The sequence below is a fragment of the Nipponia nippon genome, unplaced genomic scaffold (genome assembly GCF_047370975.1).
Source record: "Nipponia nippon isolate SJK-2023a ecotype South Korea unplaced genomic scaffold, ASM4737097v1 scaffold_17, whole genome shotgun sequence".
Lineage (NCBI taxonomy): Eukaryota > Metazoa > Chordata > Aves > Pelecaniformes > Threskiornithidae > Nipponia > Nipponia nippon.
In genome coordinates this window covers 6844254-6865745 of record NW_028262333.1, presented here as the reverse complement: position 1 = coordinate 6865745, position 21492 = coordinate 6844254, and the positions used below count along the sequence as shown (strand labels likewise).

The following is a 21492-nucleotide window of genomic DNA, read 5'->3' as shown; positions in this document are numbered from 1 at the left end:
TATACAGAATGGAAAGCATTTTAAATTTTCGTCCCGAGACGTGTGTGCTGCTGCTACGTATAATATTGTCGTGTCAAATTTCATACCAGTTACGGGAGTTGTCAATTAGGTATTTTACACTTGCTGATTTCAGTATTGATTTGTATTCTCTGCAGAGGTTATAAATTCAGGGTAAAAACTGTCAGTCTGGTGTGACTGACAGGTTCTTGATTAATGAAGCGTAGGACTGAAACTGCAAAAAGGGGTGGACCTGCTGTTGCCGGTATGGAGATGGCGGAGTTTTACAGGATGGAGCATCTGTATGTAAAGATGCTTTTCAGTCACTCTTTCTTAAGATAACTGTGAAAATAGTACTATTAATACATGTTGGAAAGCCAGTGAGGTTTTAATAGAAGTAAATGTGGCTTCTCCAGACTGTGGGCTGCCAGTCCCATTTGGGAAGGCTTCTCCGTTAATCTGACATCTTGTTTAGCACTGATAACACTAGAGAGTCCAATTAAAGTATTTCAAGAAGACATCCCCATACAAGACTACATTGATTGTTCACTAATGTGTATTGAATTTTAGCTAAATACAGCCCCGGGTGCTGTGCTGGAAAGCAGGGGAGCTTGCTGTCCGACCCCTTAATTCCTTTTATATCGATTTGCCTGCTAATGATATAACCTTCTACTCTAATTAACTGACATCTGCATTAGGCTGAACAAGAGCCCCCTGCTTGAAGCTGTCCACTTGTTTGTGTTATGAAATGTGTCCTCCTTTTGTGTTAGATTTTGTCCAGATTAGCTCAGGCTGTGCAAAATGGATCATCTAAAGGATCGACTTTTCTTTTAAATATCTTGTAAAGCAAGATTGTCTTTCTGCTGTCTGCATTCCTGCCTATGTGTCCAGGGCTTATGTTGCTGGTGAGCCTGGCCAGAGCTGGTTCACTGACTGGACGCTTTTCTAATCCTTCTCAATGGATTATTTGCTCCTTTGACTGACTTGAGGCTGCCAAGAAAGGTGTAAATTTAGATAAAGATGGGGTATGAAGACCTGAGGATAAATGGGTCATTTTGTATGTCTTAGGTCATGAAGCAACCATCAGATGTAAATGACTAAATCAAGTTAAAAACATTGCTAGATTGGAAGGGGTAATCTGCTTATGAAACCGTATTGCCAAATCTACAAACTGCCAGTTCTCAGATTGGGACATTTTGATTTCAGCATCTGAAAAATAAGATGCATGTTTTTAGTGCAAAATTGTTTTTACAACCCTGGGTAAGTTAAAGCCACTAGTTTGCAGAATTTCATCACAAGCCGCTATGTTGTTTTGTTACGTGTGCTGTTGCCACAGCTGTGCTTACACGTTTGCTTTGGGAGAAGGTTGTGAGTCTCATTAGTAAGGATGATGTGAAGTCGAGACGCTGTTATGTTTTTACCTCTGCAGAAGCTTCATACTTGGTGACAGGCACTGCAGGAAGCTGGTTTCTCTTGCTCTGTGTATAAAATGTTGTTGATTTTTTCTTTGAACACTATTTGAGCTGCTTGTTTTTCCATGTTGTTTGTGCAGTTAGACCATCTCCTAAGAAATAGAGGTATGTATGATTGCATTTCCACTGTTCATTTGATGGCTGTTCAGCCAGACTTGACAGCTAATAACTGTTCCAAGATTTCTGTGTCTGTGCACTTCGGCAGCTAGTAGCTATGAGGAGAGCTGAAAATGAGTGCTGAGAGGGAAAACTCTGACCGAACTCAGCTGGCAGCTACCAGCTTCTTCCGTCAGCATGTGCTTATGTCACTTAACGGTCAGCACATCCATAATCCTGAACGGGTTTATAGCGTTTTCCATTTCTTGCCTGATGGGAATATTGTTAGGAATACAAGCTTATTGTGTGTGTGTATACACACTATATATATATATATATATGTATATATACGCTGTTACTTCAAAGATGACAATAGATCTGTGAGAGTAGGTTTCATTAGTTCCTTTTCTTAGGGAGCAAGTTGTTTCCCATGTTATTCTAGTCGTACAATGATTAAAAAAAATCTTACTCTAGTCTGTATGTAACAAAATAGTTCTAGTTCTGGTTTAGTTATACTAAAATGATGTTCTCATTCCAGTTTCTGCTAAGAAAATGTACAGCTTTCAATAATTTAAGTATTTATTCGCAGCAATTTCTTTTTTCCTTATTGTACCATATTTGGTAAGAACTAACAAAATCATTTTTATATTCTTTTCCTAGCCTGTGTCTCAGGACATGCTTAGAGAGGTAACTAGACGATGAAAGTAATAATTTTTCTCTCCCTCGGTACTGCACAGATTCCAAGCCTTTCCCCTCCTTTCTCTTTAATTCCTCTTTACTCACTACCTACCTTACTGCACAGTACGCACAGCCGTTCACAAAAGTTACTAGAGCAAAAATACAATCAGTACCTGAGGTTCAGTATACTGATAATGTAAAAACAAGAAAATTCAGGTTAAGTAGGATATAATGCATCAGTCTTGCTGTTGTATTTTCACTGTACACAGACTGAGAATTACTGGATGTAACAACACCGCATTCCAACTTCAGTGCTGGAAGTTTTTTTGTCTTCCAGAAAAATCTCAACAGAAGCTAAGTGGCTTGTATTTCATGAGTATCTCAGGATCTGAAGGTCACCATCTTGTCTGAGAACTGGAATTCTGTGAGTAGAAAGCAGGCATTTTCCTTTCCAAGAAGAGGCATTTTTTTTCCCCTTGAGGCATTAATGGAACGGTGCTTCGGTGCTGACAAACACATACACAATGAAATTTCTGCTTGTTATTCAGTGTGGAGGGGTCAGCTAAGCCAGCTTTTAAATTATACTAATAACAAAATGCGTGCCTGAGTATCGGTGAAAGAGGGCAGAAGTGAATTTCCTAGACTGCTAGTTCTATTTCACTGGCAAGCAGAGCTCAGGAAACTGTGCTTAACACCTGGCCTACACCTCTTTTTATTTTTTAAGTCTTATTGATTCCTAGTTATGTTCTTAGGCATAAATTGAGCAATTCATTTTACTTCAAGCAATGCAACCAGTCCTAATTTAATTCTTGATCGATCACTTTTGATTTGTCAGAGACTTGCATGTGTAATTAGGGCTGTCACCTTCTGTTAATAGAAAGTCTGTACATGTTGTAGTAGCAATGATAATATATTCTGCTAGGTCATGGCCTTGCTTTTGCATAATCTGGTTTCTTTACAGCCAGTAGCTGTGAGCGGCAAACAGAGGAATGAGGAAATAGCACAATCCAGAAAACAGAGGAACAGCAAACAATTTTTCAGTGTGGCAAAAGGTTAACGTCAGTGAGTCCCCAAAGGTGGGTTTATCAGTAATTTTAGAAGAAAGGTAATTGGCAAGGAGATGAGCAGTACCTAAAATTAGATAGGGTGCTTGAGATCCATGGTCATCAAAGGGATCTAATGAAGCTGAAGGACTAGGCAACATGATTACAGATGAAATTTGGTGTTGGCAGATGTTAGAGAACACATACAAGAAGGAATGGTTGGAATACTCCTGCTTATGGGGCTCTATATTGCTTATAACCACTTAAAAAGATCCCCAGGTATTGCTATGGCCAAGACGATAAAGACTTCTGCTCAGTGAGCAATAGTAGTGGTTAGAAGAGAAATATCCATCTCAAGATTTTGAGTTAAAACATTATTCTGGTGGTCCCAGCTCTGGGGCCTCCGAACAGCTAGGCCTCACTAAGTCTGCTTTGCCTTTCTCTTATTAACTGTTCTGTTCAGGGGTAAAGAGAAAAAGCAAATCAGACATCAGTATTAAATTCCAAACGGAATGGGCCAGAGAAAGTGTCTGAGTTGAAGTTTCCATCTTTGTGTTCCTGGCTGATACTGGGCAGACCAGTGTACTGAATCCCGAAGCCAACTTGCAGTAGTTGGCACTGAGCAATTGGGAGGAAGAGAGAGTCTCGTGCAGAATTTGTGCAGTCTCCTCTTAGATAGGAAGCCCAGCCTCTGCTGGGGATGAGGACAGTTGGGTAGAGATGACAGTGACGGCGTAAAAGGAGCACATCGCAGAGCAATTGATGGATATCCACGGTTCAGTTTGCCTTTTCTCCAAAAATCATTGCTCTGTCATTCACATGTAGAGGGAGGGATCTTTTTGTTCCTCTCTCCTCCCTCAAGCATCTGGCTTTATTCAAGAGCTGGGAACAGAAGAATGCAAGAGAGGTGTTTTATTGGAACGGAGTGTTGATCTGTTCCTTCAGGAAGCTTTGCTGCTTTTGTTGGGGAAGTGGCCTGACATGCAAGAAAGTCTTGACACATGACAGGCACTTCAGCTGATGCTGCTCCTACTTAAGTGGAGTTTGTACTTGAGGAATACTGAAGATTAGCCATACCCTGTTGCAGAAGGTTGTGTAACCTTTGACAGAACATGTTCCTTAGTTAGCCAAGTTCTATGACAGCAGGATGTGGTATGATTGAGCTTAGTTTGAAAAGTTGCGTTTGTATTTTTTTACAACATAACAGATTATATGAACTTTATTTTTCTTAAAATCAGAAGCGAATTATTAGATTAGGAAGCGTGCAGACCATTTTTACTTGTGTCTGTGTGGCATTGCTGATTGAGGGCATAATCAGAACTAAAACAGAAGAAAAATTATTTGGGTCTTAAAACAGGGTGGTAGACTAAGTCTTGGAAATGTTATGCCTTAACATCGGCAACTGGATTCTGAATTGAAAAGTTCATGCTTGAAAATCTGAATTAAAATACAGACTCAGGTGGATACCTGAGTAATACTATGCTATCATGAGTAATAGTAGGATTTCTGGTGAGATCTGCTAACTAAGCTGAGATCAATTTAAAAAAAATTAATATTAATCTAGTAAATTGATCAGCTCATCATCTTTTCCCTTTCCTTACCTTTTTATTGTGCCTCATTTACCAGACAGAAGATGTAACTTGGTGATGCTTGAGAACTGAGGCCAACCTTGAGCTTCTAGTGTTAGCATTTCAGGCCTGTAGAGGGAATGTATGTCCTATGTAGTATGAATAAAACAGCTGAGATTTTACTCCCAACTTTTTAGTAAATTCCTTCATGACAATTCATAATATCTCTCTGCATAAGGGCCTTTCTGTGTTGAAAATATATACAAAACTTGTATTTGCACTGTGATTTGCAGTTCCATATTAGTTCCATTTGCACTGTGGTTTGTACTTGCATATTAAGAATTAAGTGTTCAGTGCGTTAAAAATGTGCTGCTGATGTGATACCACTGCAGCTCCAAGGTGACTGCAGAACAGCAATCAGTTGTGTAGCGTATTTGAGGACCTGGACTACTTACACATTAAAAATTTTGCACAAGGCTGGATTGAAATTGAGAAATAAGATGGGAAATCTCTTAACTAGTTTCTGGTAGAACTGTCATAAAAGACACACATGCTCTGATTTGGAATGATGGGAGTGAAATCCAAAGAGCTTGAGGCTGGAAGAATTAGCTGCTAATCTCACATTTCTACGAAAAGACTGAGCAATTCCTGGTTTATAGCCCTGGAAACGTAATGGAGCCCTGGGGATCACTGACACAACAAGCTTCTGAGCGCCACTAGCACTTAGCAAAATTGACTTCGGTTAATCAAAAGATTCTTCAGGGAGAGGAGGAAAAAAAAAAAAAAAGCTGCTGGTTTGGAAAGCTGCAAAACAAGTAACTGTGTAGATGGGTAAAGAAATTTCAGTTCCTTGCAGTGGGGTTCAGTGACCTACAATGACAATATCTAATGGGCAAGCTGAAATAGAAGGAAAAGTAATTTAAGTGCTAGACTGCGGGGGGCGGGGGGGGGAGCGAAAGGGAGGCGAGTACAGTGGCACTTTGCTCACCCTTTATTAAAACGTTTCTTGAGCGAGTTGTATATGAATCTGCAAGCACCTAAGAGACTACAGCAATAATAGGTGCATTAAGAACAGAATTATCCAGTGTGCGTGATCTGGAATATTAACATGCCCCATTATGAAGAAACATTTGCCATTATTCTGACTCACGTGGTGTTTTCCTGTAGACCTAGGTAAAAGGAGGCACTGAATTATAACTGGTACCCCACAGTTCTTGAAAGTCTTTGGCATTTTTTTTGAAGAGCTCATGGTGAAATCTCTGGTGCAGGATCCTAAACTGGCATGTAGGTTTGAAGTCAGCTTGCTTTTAGTAGTATAGCAACTTTATAATAGTAGCATATAAATATACAAACATGGCAACAATATAATAGTAACTTTTCTTAGGAGAAAGCACATTTTATTATGTTCTGCTTATAACTGTTGAGTGCTAGATGTTTTAAAAGAAATCTGGGGGGAATCACCCTTTCTACAGTCCGTTGGAACGACCGATATTGTAAGAACAAAGCCAGAATAACTAAAATAGGACAAATATTGCATAAAACGGTTTTGAGAAGTTTCCATTTGCTTTGTTTAGGGACTTAAGACTGCAAGGGACCTCCTGTGTCATCAGGTCCAATCTCCTGTTGTCACAGTCTCAAGTTCATACATATAATCTGTCACATAATACTTGTTTTTTCTGAGAGCAAATGTGTTATGATTTGTATGGCTCACAATAAAGGAACAAATGTTTTTGTTTTAGTGGAGTTTACATTCCCCTGGCATCCACCAGTGACTAATTTATCTGCAACAGCAATTCCAGCATTATAAAAAAGCTAGCATTTTTTTCTTGCTGAATAGGTCACTGTAAAACAAAATTTTAATTTTGGCTCTCTGTATGTGTTGCAATGCAAATGTTTCCATTTAATGGTCCTCCCTGACCAAATGCAAAAACATTAGGAGTAGGAATGGACACAGTTTAGAACAAGAAGCATGGTTACGGGCAAACACTTCTGTTTTCCTTACCTGAGCAATATACTGGAAGGAGGAAGGCAGGAATATAAAACATCAAAACCTTGAATTTAGTTTTGGATGTGAATGTGGAACCCTAGATGGTTGTGGCAGGAGAAAGAAAACTGAAGTCTCATGCAACTGTTTTATTCTTGCACGATCTTCAAGGGGATGATATATGCAACAGAATACAGGTGAGCGTGTTGCGTAATGAAAGTGAAATAAAAATTGGTAGATACATAGTTAACTCTGTTTAGTGCTTTTCTATAATTTTGCTCTTTATTTTGAGTAGAGGTTTCTGAGATATAATTCAGTTGAAGACTAATTTACTAGTTAACTTTAATTCAGTCAGATAATCAGTAGAACATTTCTCAGGCTTTTTATCTACACACAAAGATAACTGTAATCTTCTCCTATGTTCTCAAGCTCACCAGCAATTCTTGCAAGGTGCTTCTAGAGGCTCCAGTCCATATCTCTCAGGTCTTCAAACATCCAGTGGTGCGAACTCTGTGATTCTGGCCACGCAATAAAACAAAGGCAGAGAGGATTTTCTCTCCACCAGGAATAAGCTATTTGAATGCTGCTTAATAAATTCTGTCATCTGCTGGGAGGAGGGGAAGAGCAGCTGAATCTCATGCCTTACAGGAAAACAGGTGGGACCAATGAGAAGAAAGATGAGCCAAAAATCACACAATTATTTTGTGCTAGCTTAATGGCTGCCTCGTTCTGCCCAAAGGTAAAGACATAGTTATCAGCGCCATTTATCAGGTATACCATTTTAGTATAAACTTGTTTGAAACCGGGTAGAGCCCCTTTTTCATCTTAATTAGACAGTAACCCATTGATTCCAAGTGGGCCTTCATTTTCTAATTATTTAGTACATAATATAATGTCATTAAACATCTTTGAGTGGACAGGATTGCTCTAAAAGCTTTCGCTCCAGAGCTCTAATATTAGGCTTTTGGCATTCATCCCTGTGTGTGAAAAGCAGTCAGTTTGTTTACCAGGAATTTAGATTCACATTACTGGGGGAATTAGCAGTGAGCTATTAGCCTGATTCAAGCACTTAACAATTGCTGATCATCTCCTCCTAGCCTGGGGATAATGGAGGTGATCAGCTGTAAATGGAAGGTATGTGGGGCTATTTTCATGAAGGCACTTGGAGAAAGTGCTGCATCCCCTGACCTCTGCTAACCCTGGGGTTTGCAAGAAACCCAAACACCAAGTGGCTTCCTGGAGGAGGGCTAATCACCTCGAAGAAGAGCTTCCATTAGAGACAAAACCAAGCTCAGCCTCAACAGACCCTCCCTCATCTGCAAGAAGGTTCAGCCACAAAATCCCTGAGGTAGAAGTGATTCAACTCTGATCGTATTTACCAGTATCTGCTTCCATGGGGGAAGCAACTGTAGAATAGCGGCTGGTTTTGATTCCACAGCAGTGCTGAATGATCCTGTTGAGCTCGGTGGTGCTGGCTGGCTTCTTGCTTCTCCACTGTTGACCCCAAAAGCTTTGTCTGGTTCAGGGACACCTGAAAGACGACTCTGAAAGTTTTCCTTTCTTCTTCTTGTCTAAAGTTGCCTACCATTTTAGCAAATAGAGTGACTTGTGATTTTTAGGATGTATTGAAAAAGATACTTTCATTCTTCATAGGTGTTGAACCTGTAGTGTTGTAACTCGAAGTTACCTTTTATTGTCAGCAGATGTTAAGAGGCATGCCAGGGATCCGTAGCCAGGAATTACTCTTTGAAGCAAAGCTTAGCTTTTCCTCATCTGCAGTACATATTGTGCCCCCCTTTAAAAGGAAAACTGCAGTAACTTGATTCTTACTGAAACATATGCATTTGTTGGAGGCTGTGGGAATGATTTTAATGAGGCAAGGACACAATAATTTTGGACTTCCCAATTCAAGGCTTATCTCTGCCATCACCTTGCTTATGACCTCGGGCAAGAAATGCGTATTGCTTCTCCCACTTGTCCCACAAGAAACAACTTACCTAACACAGTGACTGAGCTCGCTGCTGGAGAAGGACTACGTGAATGCCCTTTGTAAATGCTACATTAGACCATGTTAAGGGATCTAAAGCTATGTCAGAGTTCTAGAAGCCACGTCTGAAGTACCTGACAGTGAGTGATGTCTGTAAAAGTTGTTAAGATTGCTTTGTAAGAGATTCTGTCTAACTCTGTTCTTTAAATTTCTTTCCCATAATGCCTCCAGCAGTAGGAGACAAGGAATGTAGCTTCTATTAAATGCAAAGGAAGGCCCAAGACTTCTAGAGTTGCAAGATAAATTTTATTAGTGAGTTTTGGCATTATTTTACACTTTTAAAAATAATCTACATTACAACAATTAGAAGGTTCCCTCCTTGTATATGCTTGCTGAGAGCTCAATGTTAAGACTGTCAGGATAGAGAATTTTTATTAGATTATTTTTTTGTATTTAGACCAAAGGTACTCACAGGATGCTGTATTCCAGTTTCTGGGGAATAGAAGCTGAGGGGTTTTTGTAAGTTGCCCTGTAGTCTGGCTAGCAAGAACTGCTCTGAATGGGTTCAGGTAACTGTGCCAGTCTTTGAACATCAGTGGTGCTAACAGAACTGAACTGATACAGATATTGGCATGACACTTCTAGTAGTAGTTATACTTGTGCATACATGTATGCTGTGTAGCTGAATAACTGTGATATTTGGAGATCAGGTGTCACAAAAGTCTAAGTGAGAATGGGTTTGTACTCATAGCAGTGCAAGTACCTGTGAATGCAGGTGTATTTAGAGGTGAATTTTGTTTGCAGTTATTGATGAACAAGCCTAAGAGGTAGCCGTGTATATAACGGTGCATATGTACATGCGAAAGGGACACAAGGACACTTGGAGAAAAACCTAACCTGACACATTTTGCTTTAATTTCAGTCTAGAGCAGGATTTGCCTGAGTGTCAAGCATTTTCCTATGTAACCCAGGACATGACAGGAGGCTGCAATTGCAATCAATAACCACCTTAGTAGGGGTACAGGGCTAAAGGTCCACAGTGCCCTGAATATGAACAACAAAATGCTAGTACCTTTTTCCATATCAACCTGTCTTAGAGCACTGAAGTGGGGAAAGAGGAAAGATCACAGTGCAGATGAGTGGAAGATGAATGCAGTACGCTGTGTGTGATACAGACGGCTCAGGGAAATCTACTCCGTTATTCTCACAAATATCCTCACTGATTTGTGAAATATTGGAAAGAACAACATTTTCTTCTTCCCTGTCACTCTCCACTAAATTCTGGAGATGACAGACGTTATTACGCTACAGTCAAGAGTCTTGATGCGTTTCTAGTCCGACCATATGGAGGATGGTCTAGCGTAAGTATTAGAATATGGTAACATGGACTCTGTTTTCGTTAAAGAATGGTAGCAAACATGTGGCAACAGTGCTGTCTCTTGATCCAAATAGCCATATTTCAGTAGGTAATCGGAAATACCAGCATTTGTAGTCCTCTTTCTTAATAAGACATGGTATTTGTTCCTACTTCATGGAAATAAGATGTTGCTTCTCTGTGCGATAGAGGAGGTGGTTCTGCTGCATGCAGTGATTTCCTTGCCCTACCTGCCCAGGAAGTAAAGCGAAGGCTGGAATTTGAAATGGAAATATTACCACTGCAGGAGGACAATTCGTCTGATACGCATGACAGTGTAAGATTCTGTAATAAGAAGGCATCTGACAGCGACTGGGAACCACAGCATATTACCTAGCTCGTGCTTCCCTGGCAACAGATAAAGCACAGGGTAAAAAGAAATACCCACCCTGTTCTGCATCTATTCAGGACTGTGATATTGTTTGGCTGTGTATAATAATATTCAGATCTGCTGTATCTCATAGGATGAGCCATGGGCACTATACGTGTGCATGGAGGAGCTGCTTTGAGCTGAGTTTCTAGCTATCTTGAAAGCGTAGGCTGGCTGATGAGGCAACTCTTGCACACAATTGATCGTGGACTATTAACCTATGCTCAGAAATCAATATTCACTTAACACCACATTTTAACAGGCAAATGCAGTACAAAACAGTTACACAGTGCACACGTTTACACTCAGAATAAACAGGTCATGAAGTAGAGCTTGGCAGAGGAGGAGACTGGGCAGGCAGCGTGGAAGGGGACAAGGACAACTTGAATATGTGGAGAGGTACAAGGTAGTTGCAGCTCCCAGAGATTTTTGCAACTGAATGTCCCAGGGGTTTTGTGGTCAAAACAGCTTCAATGAGCTATAAGGCCAGGCAAGGTCATCCTTTGCTAGATAAGACTAAATTTACTGGGGTTGAGCACGGAAATCCATCTTAACCCACAAAACCCAAGTCTGTTGCTAGCCATGAAAATAGATGATATATATATAAGTTGCAAGGGGCAAAACAGAAAGGAGCAAGTATATAAACTGTAGTATAGTGTCCTTGATCTGGTGTTTTTCATATACTTAGAAGAATGGATTTGAAAAGGGAACTGACAGTAATCCAGAACTGGTGTTTCCCAGGGACTTTATGTGTATGTTTATTGAGCTTTACTTGCAACCCACCCTAGAGCGCGGACTTCCAGTCTTTAGGATGGTAGGCTGTACTGTGCGCCTCGACGGGCTTGAGCAGTGGACCCATGTGAACCTCGTGAAGTTCAACAAGGCCAAGTGCAAGGTCCCACACCTGGGCTGGGACAATCCCTAATATCAATACAGACTGGGGGATGAATAGAGCGAGAGCAGCCCTGCAGAAAAGGACTTGGCAATACTGGTGGATGAAAAATTGGACATGAGCTGGTAATGTGCGCTTGGAGCCCAGAAAGCTGTATCGTATCCTGGGCTGCATCAAAAGAAGCGTGGCCAGCAGGTCAAGAGAGGTGATTCTCCCCCTCTACTCTACCCCACCCCACCTGTGTCGAGCTCTGGGGTGCCCAATACAAGACAGACATGGACCTGTTGGAGCAGGTCCAGAGGAGGCCACGAAAATGATGAGAGAGCTGGAACCCCTCTCCTATGAAGAAAGGCTGAGACAGTTGGCGTGGTTTGGCCTGGAGAAGAGAAGGTTCTGGGGAGACCTTATTGTGGCCTTTCAATATATTAAAGGGATCATAAGACAGACGGAGACTTTTTACCAAAGCCTGTAGTGACAGGACAAGGGGCAACAGTTCTAAACTGAAAGAGGGCAGGTTTAGATTGGACATAAGGAAGAAATTTTTTACAATGAGGATGGTGAGGCACTGGAACAGGTTGCCCAGAGAAGTTGTGGATGCCTCAACCCTGCAAGTGTTCAAAGTCCGGTGGGATGGGGCTTTGAGCAACCTGATCCAGTGAAAGATGTCCCTGCCCATGGCAGGGGGGTTGGACCAGGTGATCTTTAAAGGTCCCTTCCAACCAACCCATTCTATGATCGTATGCCTGAGGAAGAGCCCCAGAAGGTGGGGTGGTAGCACACACTGTGGCAGGTCCCTCCCTGCAGTCAGAAACCGAACCCTGCACAAGTTCTGACAGAACTCGGACCTTTGTTTTAAAATATTGCCCTGGAATATTTGCTGTCTGTTGCTCAAAATGCTAACATGGCAGAAGTGATGGCGGGTACCCTGTCTGCAGAGCTCAGTGCAAACTGATTCAGGGAAAGTCGGGTGCAAGCTGGGGGGAGGTTTTCGATGACTGCCGTTCTGGGTTAAGGCTGTTCCATTCCTCTTTTCTGGAAGCCTTCTGTTTCCCAAAGGTAAATCAGTAATGGAAGGTGCCTGGATATGGAATAAGGTTAATAATATGGGAAGGAAAGATGACATTTATGCCAAATTAACGTGGGCTCAGCAATAGGGGCAGGAACAGAGCCAGAGACGGCCAAGAAATAGCAGCTCCAGAATATACAGAGGAGGCCATAGGCATACTGCTGTGTTTGGAGATGTCTCGCTGTGTCTTCCCTTCAGCCACCTAGGAAATGAAAAGGAGGAATGAATTCCAGTTAGACACGTTTATGCTCAAACGTCTGGCTGCAGAGCCTCCTGTTCTGAGCACTAATGTGAGACTATAGAAAACTCCTGTGGCCAGGCAACACGGCCTCCTATTTCTGCTTGTCTGTGGAAGGAGTAGCTCGAGGTAAAGTGGTCCAGGGTTCTGCATGCATGTAGTATCCCTTGCTTTGATGTCCAAAATCACACATTTCCAGATCCAAGGGTTTCAACTACTGTCTCTAGGCCGTTTGACTTGCTGCTTTGTATAGGCAACAAAGCAATGCATACCTGGGACATTTCTGAAGCAAGAGATGTGCTGGCACTGTCTCCTTGGAAGCTTAGGGAAGACGAATAAAATAAGTCCTCCTGTCTTTCTGGAGCTGTCTGCTTGAGGTGCATTTGAGACCAAATGGCATTTTCTGCAAACAGAAGTAAAGCAAGAGTCTTATTGTGCTTTTCTTGTGCAGACCTTGGAGTCTAGTGAACAGAAGCCTAGGGAAGCTATTTTAGGAAATGCACTCACAGGCTGTGTGGCTTTGATTTAGAAAAGACATATTCTCTGTTCAGTGAATGGCGTGTTAGTTTGTGGGTTTACTTGTGAGGTTGAGCAGACTGCAAAGCCAATTTGCACTGTACTTGAGGACCTCTGGGTCCCTCTGGGACTTTCCCAGCTGTCTGTTTCGTAAGGGGCAGGTATGTAGTATCTCAGATGGGATGTTTAGGTTGTAGGTCTATCTATAGGGCTGGCTGTCAGGCTTTTCTATACAGCAGGAGATAGATAGGTTTAAATATTAATCATTTATCTAATGATGCTGGTTTCTTTAATATCCTTTAGAAGCTTTTACAAACATAAAATATTTAAATCTTATTAAGGTCTGTTGCTAAAATGCTAGGGAGATAAAAGAAATACAGACTTAGGATTACATAGTTGCATGTAACAGGATTTTTGTAACTGCTATGCTGCTGAATCTAATAACGGGCTGGGTCAGGAGCTATTTATCTTGACCAAGTAAGTGAGGGCCAAAGGCGAGCATAGGGAAGGAGCAGGAGGAGGGGAACCCACACCCCATAATCCTGGGGCACTGATGTGGTTACTCAGCAACCTATGGATACAGCATGTCTGACCTCCCCTCGTGATATTTTTGCAACCCCTTCATTTGAATGCTGTCTGGAAATAGCTTCATGGTGTTTGAGATGAACAGAAGTGTTGCCAAAAGATACAGAAACACTTCTGAGAGCAGATCCAGGCTGGTCCCATAGATTGGGTAGGAGATCATGGAGACACTGCAGAAGAAGACAGAACTATATGCAAGAGCAATGCAACGTAGGATCTTGAAATCAACAGGATTTGAATTTCCCTGTGCTGAGCTGTTTCTCTGATTCTCTGACATGATTGATGCTTACCAAGGCATTTGTTGCTCTCAAACATGCCGAGTATCTGGTCACACTTCTCCTTCTGGTTGCCGCTGCTCTCGCATGTACACCACAGGGAGACCTCCACACTGGAGTTACTGACGTAGTTGGGTGTCATGGGCGTGCCTGTCCCAAACCCCCAGAAACTGGAATCAGGATTTACTTCACCAAATGAAAGAAGCCTTGTGAGTCCTATTATGCTAAAGGGAATGCTGCCCTGGAGGCAGAAGCCTTCCCCTGTGATATGCATGTTACCCAGGAGAGGTCAGGAGCCCCTGCGAGGTGACCCAGGCCTGGTGGATCTACATGAAGTCTTGCTGGGCTGTGAGAAAGTGTGGAGATCGCTACCCCTGACTCTGGCAATCTGATGGCGAGGCAGACTGATAACTGAAGCTGGTGCAAGCATTAGATTGAAGGATGTGAAGCATCTGCAGGGACTCAACTGCGGTACTGGCATATGGCAGCAGCAGGAGCTCGCTCTTCTTGTGTAGCTGGCAACTCTGTGTGGCCAAATGCCTTTTGCCAAAGAAATGCTGCACACCTGTAGTGTGCCGTTCTGCCAGAGTTCATTTAGTACAAAACCAGCACAGACATCTGGCAAACTGGAAGGTATAGTCTAGATCTACAGCTTCTGAGATATTGCTGGTCTTTACAGCTCCTCTTTTGAGCCACTCTGAGAAAGTATTAGCAGGTTGGCAGTGAATGCCTAAAACCAAAGATGACCTTCCTTCTAACAGCTGGTAGTGCCATGTTCCGGCTGGCTCCGAGAAGACAGTGTGTACAACACTAACAAACCATCAGGAGTCTGGAAGTCAGGCAGTGAGGGAATGTCATGTTTAATCACTGCTGTGATGGGATGTAACTCCTGCAGCAGGGATCACTTGGTTCATACAGGACCAGAGAGCCCTGTTGGTCAGGCATTTAGGCCCTTTGCACCAGCTGATGATGCAAATGGGTGTTCAGAAATCTCAGGCAAGTGCTGCTGACTTGACAGCAGAGGATGGGACAAAGTAGAGCGATAAATGCCATAGAAGAGCTCTCTTTGGGCTGCATTTACCTCAGAAGCAAGAGGGAGCACTAGCATCAATTAGGCTAAGGCCTAATGGTATACTGAGCACTATCTCCTGCAGGAGAGCAAGATGGTCCTTCACAGCACCAGAGCGTGCCTGCAAGTTTGTGGCCTGAAAGCATCCACCCTGTATGTTCCTGTGGATATCACTTACCAATCATCCCCATGTAAGCCTGCAGGCATGCAGCATGGCTGTGCTGAGAGCAACCATCTGGAGACATGTCTGCAGGTTGACAATTTTGTTGGAAGTCAGCCAGTCGGGATCTGTAGGAAGGAAAATGAGACTATCAGTGTCTATGCTGTTCTCTTCTCTTGGCTAATGTCCGCTGCTGCTGGACCTACTTGCAGATGTGGTCTTCTAAGCAGAAGTCCAGAAGCCAGAGGCAATTGGGTTTCGTGTTATACTGGAAGGAACAATCGGGAACAATAGTTTTCCGGCGTCGTTCTCCACAAAGTTCATCTTGACACGGACAGAATAGGATCCTTTTGGTGAATTCCTCAGGGACTTTCTCAAAGAAATTCCTTAGCCCTCTGTGGCATTTGCGACGGTCACACGTGTCCTCGCTTCCTGCTCCCTTGGTGCAGATCGAGGCGTAGTCTGTGCGCAGACGAACACACTTCTTGCTCAGATTGCAGACATGAGTTGCTTTCAGGCATGGATTTGTTGCATCTCCTGCTAACTGTGAGCCTATAAAGCCAAAAGAAACCCAGAAACAATGAAGCAAGTCTCCAGAAGAGATTCTGTGTGGAAAGAGGAGTAGCCCTTACTTGATGGCCAGATTGGGAACATCAAAAAGAACAAAGCAAACTAGTCCTGCTATGTGCCTGTAGTATGACATTGCAGTTATACTAGTTACAAAATCATATTTTTTATTGGTTCATGTTAGGGTGTTTGTTTCAGAGTTATTCCCTGTTTCATGGGCCTGGATCTGTGGCTATATTTACACGATAGGGGGGACAAATTTAAGCAAGTATCCAGAGCAAGCGTTCCTCTGGTTAAAGGGGCCATTACCCCAAATTGTTGTTCTTAATAATTTTCAGCCCCTGAAAAGATAACAAAGGACAGTATTATATCACGTAACTGTTACAATCCTTACCTGATAACAGAGCTGCCAGTTTATTATAATCTGTCTTCCAGTGTTCTTCATTTGCAGGATTCTCATAGGGAGAGGTCTCCAGATTGAAATAACCTAGGCAAGATACCAGATATTTTATGCAGTGGGAGAAATGCTTTGTGACCAGTTGTTTTTTTTTTAAATTTGATTTTTTTCTTATTTGTGCCTGGCTCTTTCCTCAGGCTGGAGTTCAGAGATGCTCTGTCTTGCTCAAAGCCAAATGCCAAGAATGGTTCTGCTGGAGATGCAAAGGTATTAGTGTGTAAAAACAGCATTACATTTTGTTATCAGATTTCCTCTGGCTGGAATTTGGTCTACATTGTCATTTAGTTTTTTTCAGCCTCAGTACGAGTGAGGAGATGCGCAGCACAGGCGGTCTTTAGTGGGAGGCCAAGTAGAAGCATCCCACTAAAGCCGGAGAGAAGCGGCATGCTCAAGGGTGCCATTACCGTGTGTGTCATAATCACACGTCTCTTTCCAGTGACGGACAGACGTGACCATTTTGAGGTGATTTTCACAGCAGTCTCCCCTCACAGCACTAAATCTAACTGCCTCAGAGGAGCTATCTTTGTCTCTTAGGGTCCCTGGAGCATTTGAAGGGCCGGTCCCAGACCAAGCCAGTTTTCTCTGCTTATCGAACAGAGCAGTAACGAATTCTCTTCACTAGGAGATGTGGTTGCAAAGCGATACCTGCAGTGTTGGGAAGCGGCCTTTCGCAGTTGTTTTCAGATGGGGGGCAAGGGTGAGCCTTACTAGTAAGTACCTTGTAAATTCGTATTATTTCATCTCACCATCTGCCATGCTGGAGTGAACGGTCCAGAAAACGCGTAAGCAGTGCTCCTGCCTCTTCATGCGCCGGTGACACCTGCAGTGCAGCAAAGAGCTGTTTCCGAGGTCTAGCTCTGCATTCAGACATCTGACCCTGCTGTCGTGATCCAGCGGAAGGATGTGAGTCTTAGCCAGGGCACAATGTTCCAGGATCCTGTAGGTGGCATTGCAGGTCGAGTCCGAGAGGCACAGTTGTTCTGCTGCTATGCAGTCACTCCTTGGCAGAGCCAGGAGGTCTCCTGGTCAAGGAGGGAAAAGATTGTTAGGACGGCAATCAGGACGAATGCCACACAAGCACTTTGTTGTTGTTCTGTAGGCATCCTATATTCAGTAAGGACTCCTCTCAAGAGGCAGAACTGGTTGGGGTCTTTCATATGGAGTAGTAAGGAACAACAGCTATCTCCATTTAGAAACAAAAGGATGAGTATTAACGTATGAAAGATGGAACAAAAGGTTAAAGAAAAGCCTCAAGAATAATTTTGTTTAATAAAACCTTTTTTTATCACCCTTAACTCTTTCAACTTGGCCAGGATCAGGGATGGCTCTGTATTTTATGGAGTAGTAAATCCCTCTGGAAACCTCTGGGTGGCTGAGGCCTGCTTTGAAGAAGCTCTTCTACCTGGGTAGTGAAAACGGCAGTGCAATGAGCACATAGTAACGCCATACTGTGCGCTGTACATCCGTGCTGCTGCCATTGCTGAAGTGTATACTGGTCATGAAGAGATGTGCTGAGAAAGCCACTTGTAGGGTGTAAAAACAACTACTTTACTGAGCTTGGAAACTTAAGAATGCATATTTTTTGCACAATAGAATAAATCCTTAACCCTAGATGCAAGTAGCTTCATATAGAAGGGCTGATATGCAATCAATTTAAGTATATAGAACCCAGTCCCTGAAATCCCTGCCAAAAATGCTGGGATGCAGGCTTGGCCTGCCAGCTTTCATCTGTTGGTTGACCGTGAACTCTGACTATATCTCGGTGTATGTGTGTGTATATTTGCGTAACACATGCATTGATTATATATATATATATATATATATGTATACACACACACACACACATGCACCACCTTATGTTGGAAGTATTAAATAATCTCAGTTTAACAATATAATCTTTAAAACTAGACTTTTTTTCAGCTTTTAAAAATTTTTATATGGACTGTGGTCTCCTAAGGGTAATACTGGGTTGATACCTAGGGTGATGTTGTCACAGGTAGGTGAATTCAGTCCATAATCTTTCTTCGTTTCTGTAGTATATGAATCTGTGTTTACAGTAAAAACATAATGAAGACCTGGAACAAGACTGTTTGCCAATAAAATTTATATATAGGCTAGTATGTTTCTTCCCTTCAGGACAATATTGCTTGGCTAGTTTTAGGAAATGACTGCGCTGAGCCTTACATCTACCTTTAATGTTCTTTGGGTACATGATCTTACCTATCATCCTCTTGCTCGGCAGGTGCAGTAGTGTTATTTCAGTCTGCCTTCACTACAGATTAGAAAAAAAGTCTTGGTGCAGCTCATCATATGACCTGGTATACTGTCTTCACCATCTAATTTGTCTCTCACTTCCTTCACTTTTGCTGGCTTCATCAGCTTATTTGCTGTAAGCAGTAGGCTGCATAATTCTGTGCTAGTCTGCTTCTCAAACTTTCTACTTTTCCTACAGCCCGGTAAGGTTATCTAGGTGTCTGTCTCACTTGTACAAATTTCTTTGCTTTTCAGGCAACTTCTTGTACTTTGTTGTTCATCTGGCTGTTATGTACAGACTGTGTGACTTTGTAAGCTCCCTGAAAAACAAATCTCTCATCAGAAATGCTTTGTACCCAGGACAGTGGGTTTTGGTTAGGCATCACACCCAGGCACAACCTTAATGAACGCTCCGAGTGTGATTACATCCCGTAAGGCTGCAATCAGTGCCAATTCCCAATAGCAAATCGGTCCACTCTCTCCAGTAGCTTTTGGAACTCTAAACTGAGCGAACTGCTCTACCCCACCAGGCCAGACCAAAGTATCAGCTCCCCCAGTATCCCATCTCCAACACCGGCTCGCAGCAGCTGGCGTAGGAAGTTCCTACAAGGACAGAAGGTGCTTTCCCAGCCTTAAGAGCTCTGCTCAGCAAGCATCTGAGCTTGACGTGACGTTTTTAAAACTTTATAGTGACACGGTATTTGCCAGGGTAGAGCAGAGCTGGGTGTAAGCGCGTGGACTGTGTTTCTACCACAGGCCTGTACCAGATGCTTCAGGTGAAGCTGCTGAAAAACTCAAATTTAAAACAGTCCTCCTCTACAGACATCATTTAATAGCTGTGCATTGTCTTAAGCCCTAATACTTGACATGTTGTTTCATTTTTTAAAACCTTGTCTTAGTATTCCGGATAATAATGTGAAAGAATGAGAAAGGTAATTCTTTCCTAGACCCATGGTCTAGGTTGCAGAACACGTTAAAGATGCATGTGTAGGGGAGTCCCTTCTCTAGTTTAAAAAAAAAAAGTTAAAAGGTAATAATCAATTCACAGACTATGATTATTTATACCTTAGAAAAAAGGGATAGCTAATACAATATCCCTTTATTCTCCCTCTTCACTCCACGTCCCGTCATATCTATCTATCTATCTATACACACACATGTATTATTTTGATGCCCCTGGTGCATGGTGCTGTTGAAAGAGAGGACGACTGCAGAAGGGAAACCTTTCCTTTATTAAGCACAGTTATCAAAGAAGCATTAGTATTTGGACGTGGAAAATTGTGGGAAATCTACTGTAATCATGTGGCTGCAAGTGCTACTGAGGTCTCGGTGCAGTAGCCCATTTTTATAGCAGTCACCGTGCTAGCGATACAGCAGCTTTTTCTGAGTGTCAAGCACTGACATCCCATAGCCAGGGTCTCGGAAAGCTTCAGAGCAGTTTCGTAATTTCTGTATTTCTAGTCACATCAGCCATGAAGACTGCACAAGAGATGAAGTGGAAGGGGGAATAATTTCTCTCCTCGGCTTCAGTGCCTTGGCAGTAGTAGAAGGCGGAGTAGAACAAACAGCTCCATCTCTGCAGGAGCTCCTTGGATCGGTCTTTGCAAACTGAGCCTCAGCTCAGAAAACTCAGCCTGGAGCATTTCAGAGGGGGAAGGGAGGGAGGGTAGGTATCAAAAAAAGCTTTCGGCAAAGTCATTGGGAGCGAGGTACAGCAAGGACTGCGGGCAGGTCCGGCTCCGGCAGATGCTGGCTTCGTGCCGTTTCTGCCGCGCTGGGGGATCGGCCCCCGGCAGCCCCTGGCCGCTCCGAGCGAGGGGAGCGAGGGTCCCCCGCCGCCTCCTCACGCCTTGCCCCGAGGGCAACCGCCTCCCCTCCCCGGAGCCTCCCTCCACGTCGGTCACAGCCACGTTTGCCATTCCCGCTTCGGGCCGGAGCAGCAGCTCGCCTTTCCTCGCCCGAGCAGCGGGCTCTGCCCCGGGGCAGCGGGGCGCCCGCCGCAGCCGGCGGCCGGGGAAGGGAGAGGCGGGCGGCGGCCGGGAGCCCCGAGCTCTCGGGAGGCGCCGGGGGAGCCCCGGCCGCCCCGCCGCCAGCAGCGAGGGGCCCCGCCGCCGCCCCCAGCCGCCGCGGGTGCCCCCGGGGCAGGGCGGCGCGGATCCCGCTCGCCTCCCGCCGGGAGAGGGTCGGGGGCCGGGGGCCGCGCCGCCCCGCCCCGCCGCGCCGCCCAGCCCGCCCCGGCCCGTCCCGTCCGCCGCCCCGCGCTCCGGTCGCTGTTACCGGCTCGGGAGAGGAGCAGCCCCAGCAGCAGGGCGAGCCCCATGCTGGAGCCCGGCGCCGGCCGTCGGTCGCTCCGAGCAGCGGGACCGCAGCTCACATGCTGCGCGCAGCCCGCCGGCCTGGCACCGCCCGCCGCCCCGCCTCGGCACGCCCGGCCCCCCCCGGCCCCGGCCCCGGCCCCGGCCCCGGCCCGTCGAGGTGCGGCCGGCGAGCGCCGCCCCGCGGCCCGGCCCGGCCCCGGGAGCCGGCGCGGGTGCGGGGCTGGGGGGCTGCCGCTGCGGCTGGCCCCGGAGCGGCCGGCCGAGCCCCGCGGTGCAGGGAGGCGCGTCGCAGGCAAGGTCTGCAGGGGGGTTTCGAGAGGGGCGGTTTCGAGAAGGGCTGTGGAAGGCTTGCGTTTGTTTATTGATTCATAGTCCAGCCCAGGACGGAGGGCAAAGCTGGGACTGCTCGGTGAGGAGCACCCACAGGGGCCTACTTTGGTAAAAGAAAGTCTTAAACAGAGGGAGCGTTCTCGGCGGTGACTGGCTTTTC

General features: G+C 44.4%; 1 protein-coding gene across 1 annotated transcript; it reads right to left on the bottom strand.

Moving 5' to 3' along the window:
• Positions 1 to 9125: 9125 nt before the first annotated feature.
• Positions 9126 to 21089, bottom strand: GFRA3 (GDNF family receptor alpha 3). The gene is made up of 8 exons (XM_087753927.1): positions 20962 to 21089; positions 17178 to 17453; positions 16369 to 16461; positions 15614 to 15959; positions 15426 to 15535; positions 14194 to 14328; positions 13078 to 13208; positions 9126 to 12769 (listed from the first exon to the last, which is right to left on the bottom strand). The coding sequence occupies exons 1-8, from the start codon at positions 21002 to 21004 to the stop codon at positions 12635 to 12637; spliced, it is 1269 nt and encodes a 422-aa protein (XP_087610053.1). The 5' UTR covers positions 21005 to 21089; the 3' UTR covers positions 9126 to 12634.
• Positions 21090 to 21492: the final 403 nt, after the last annotated feature.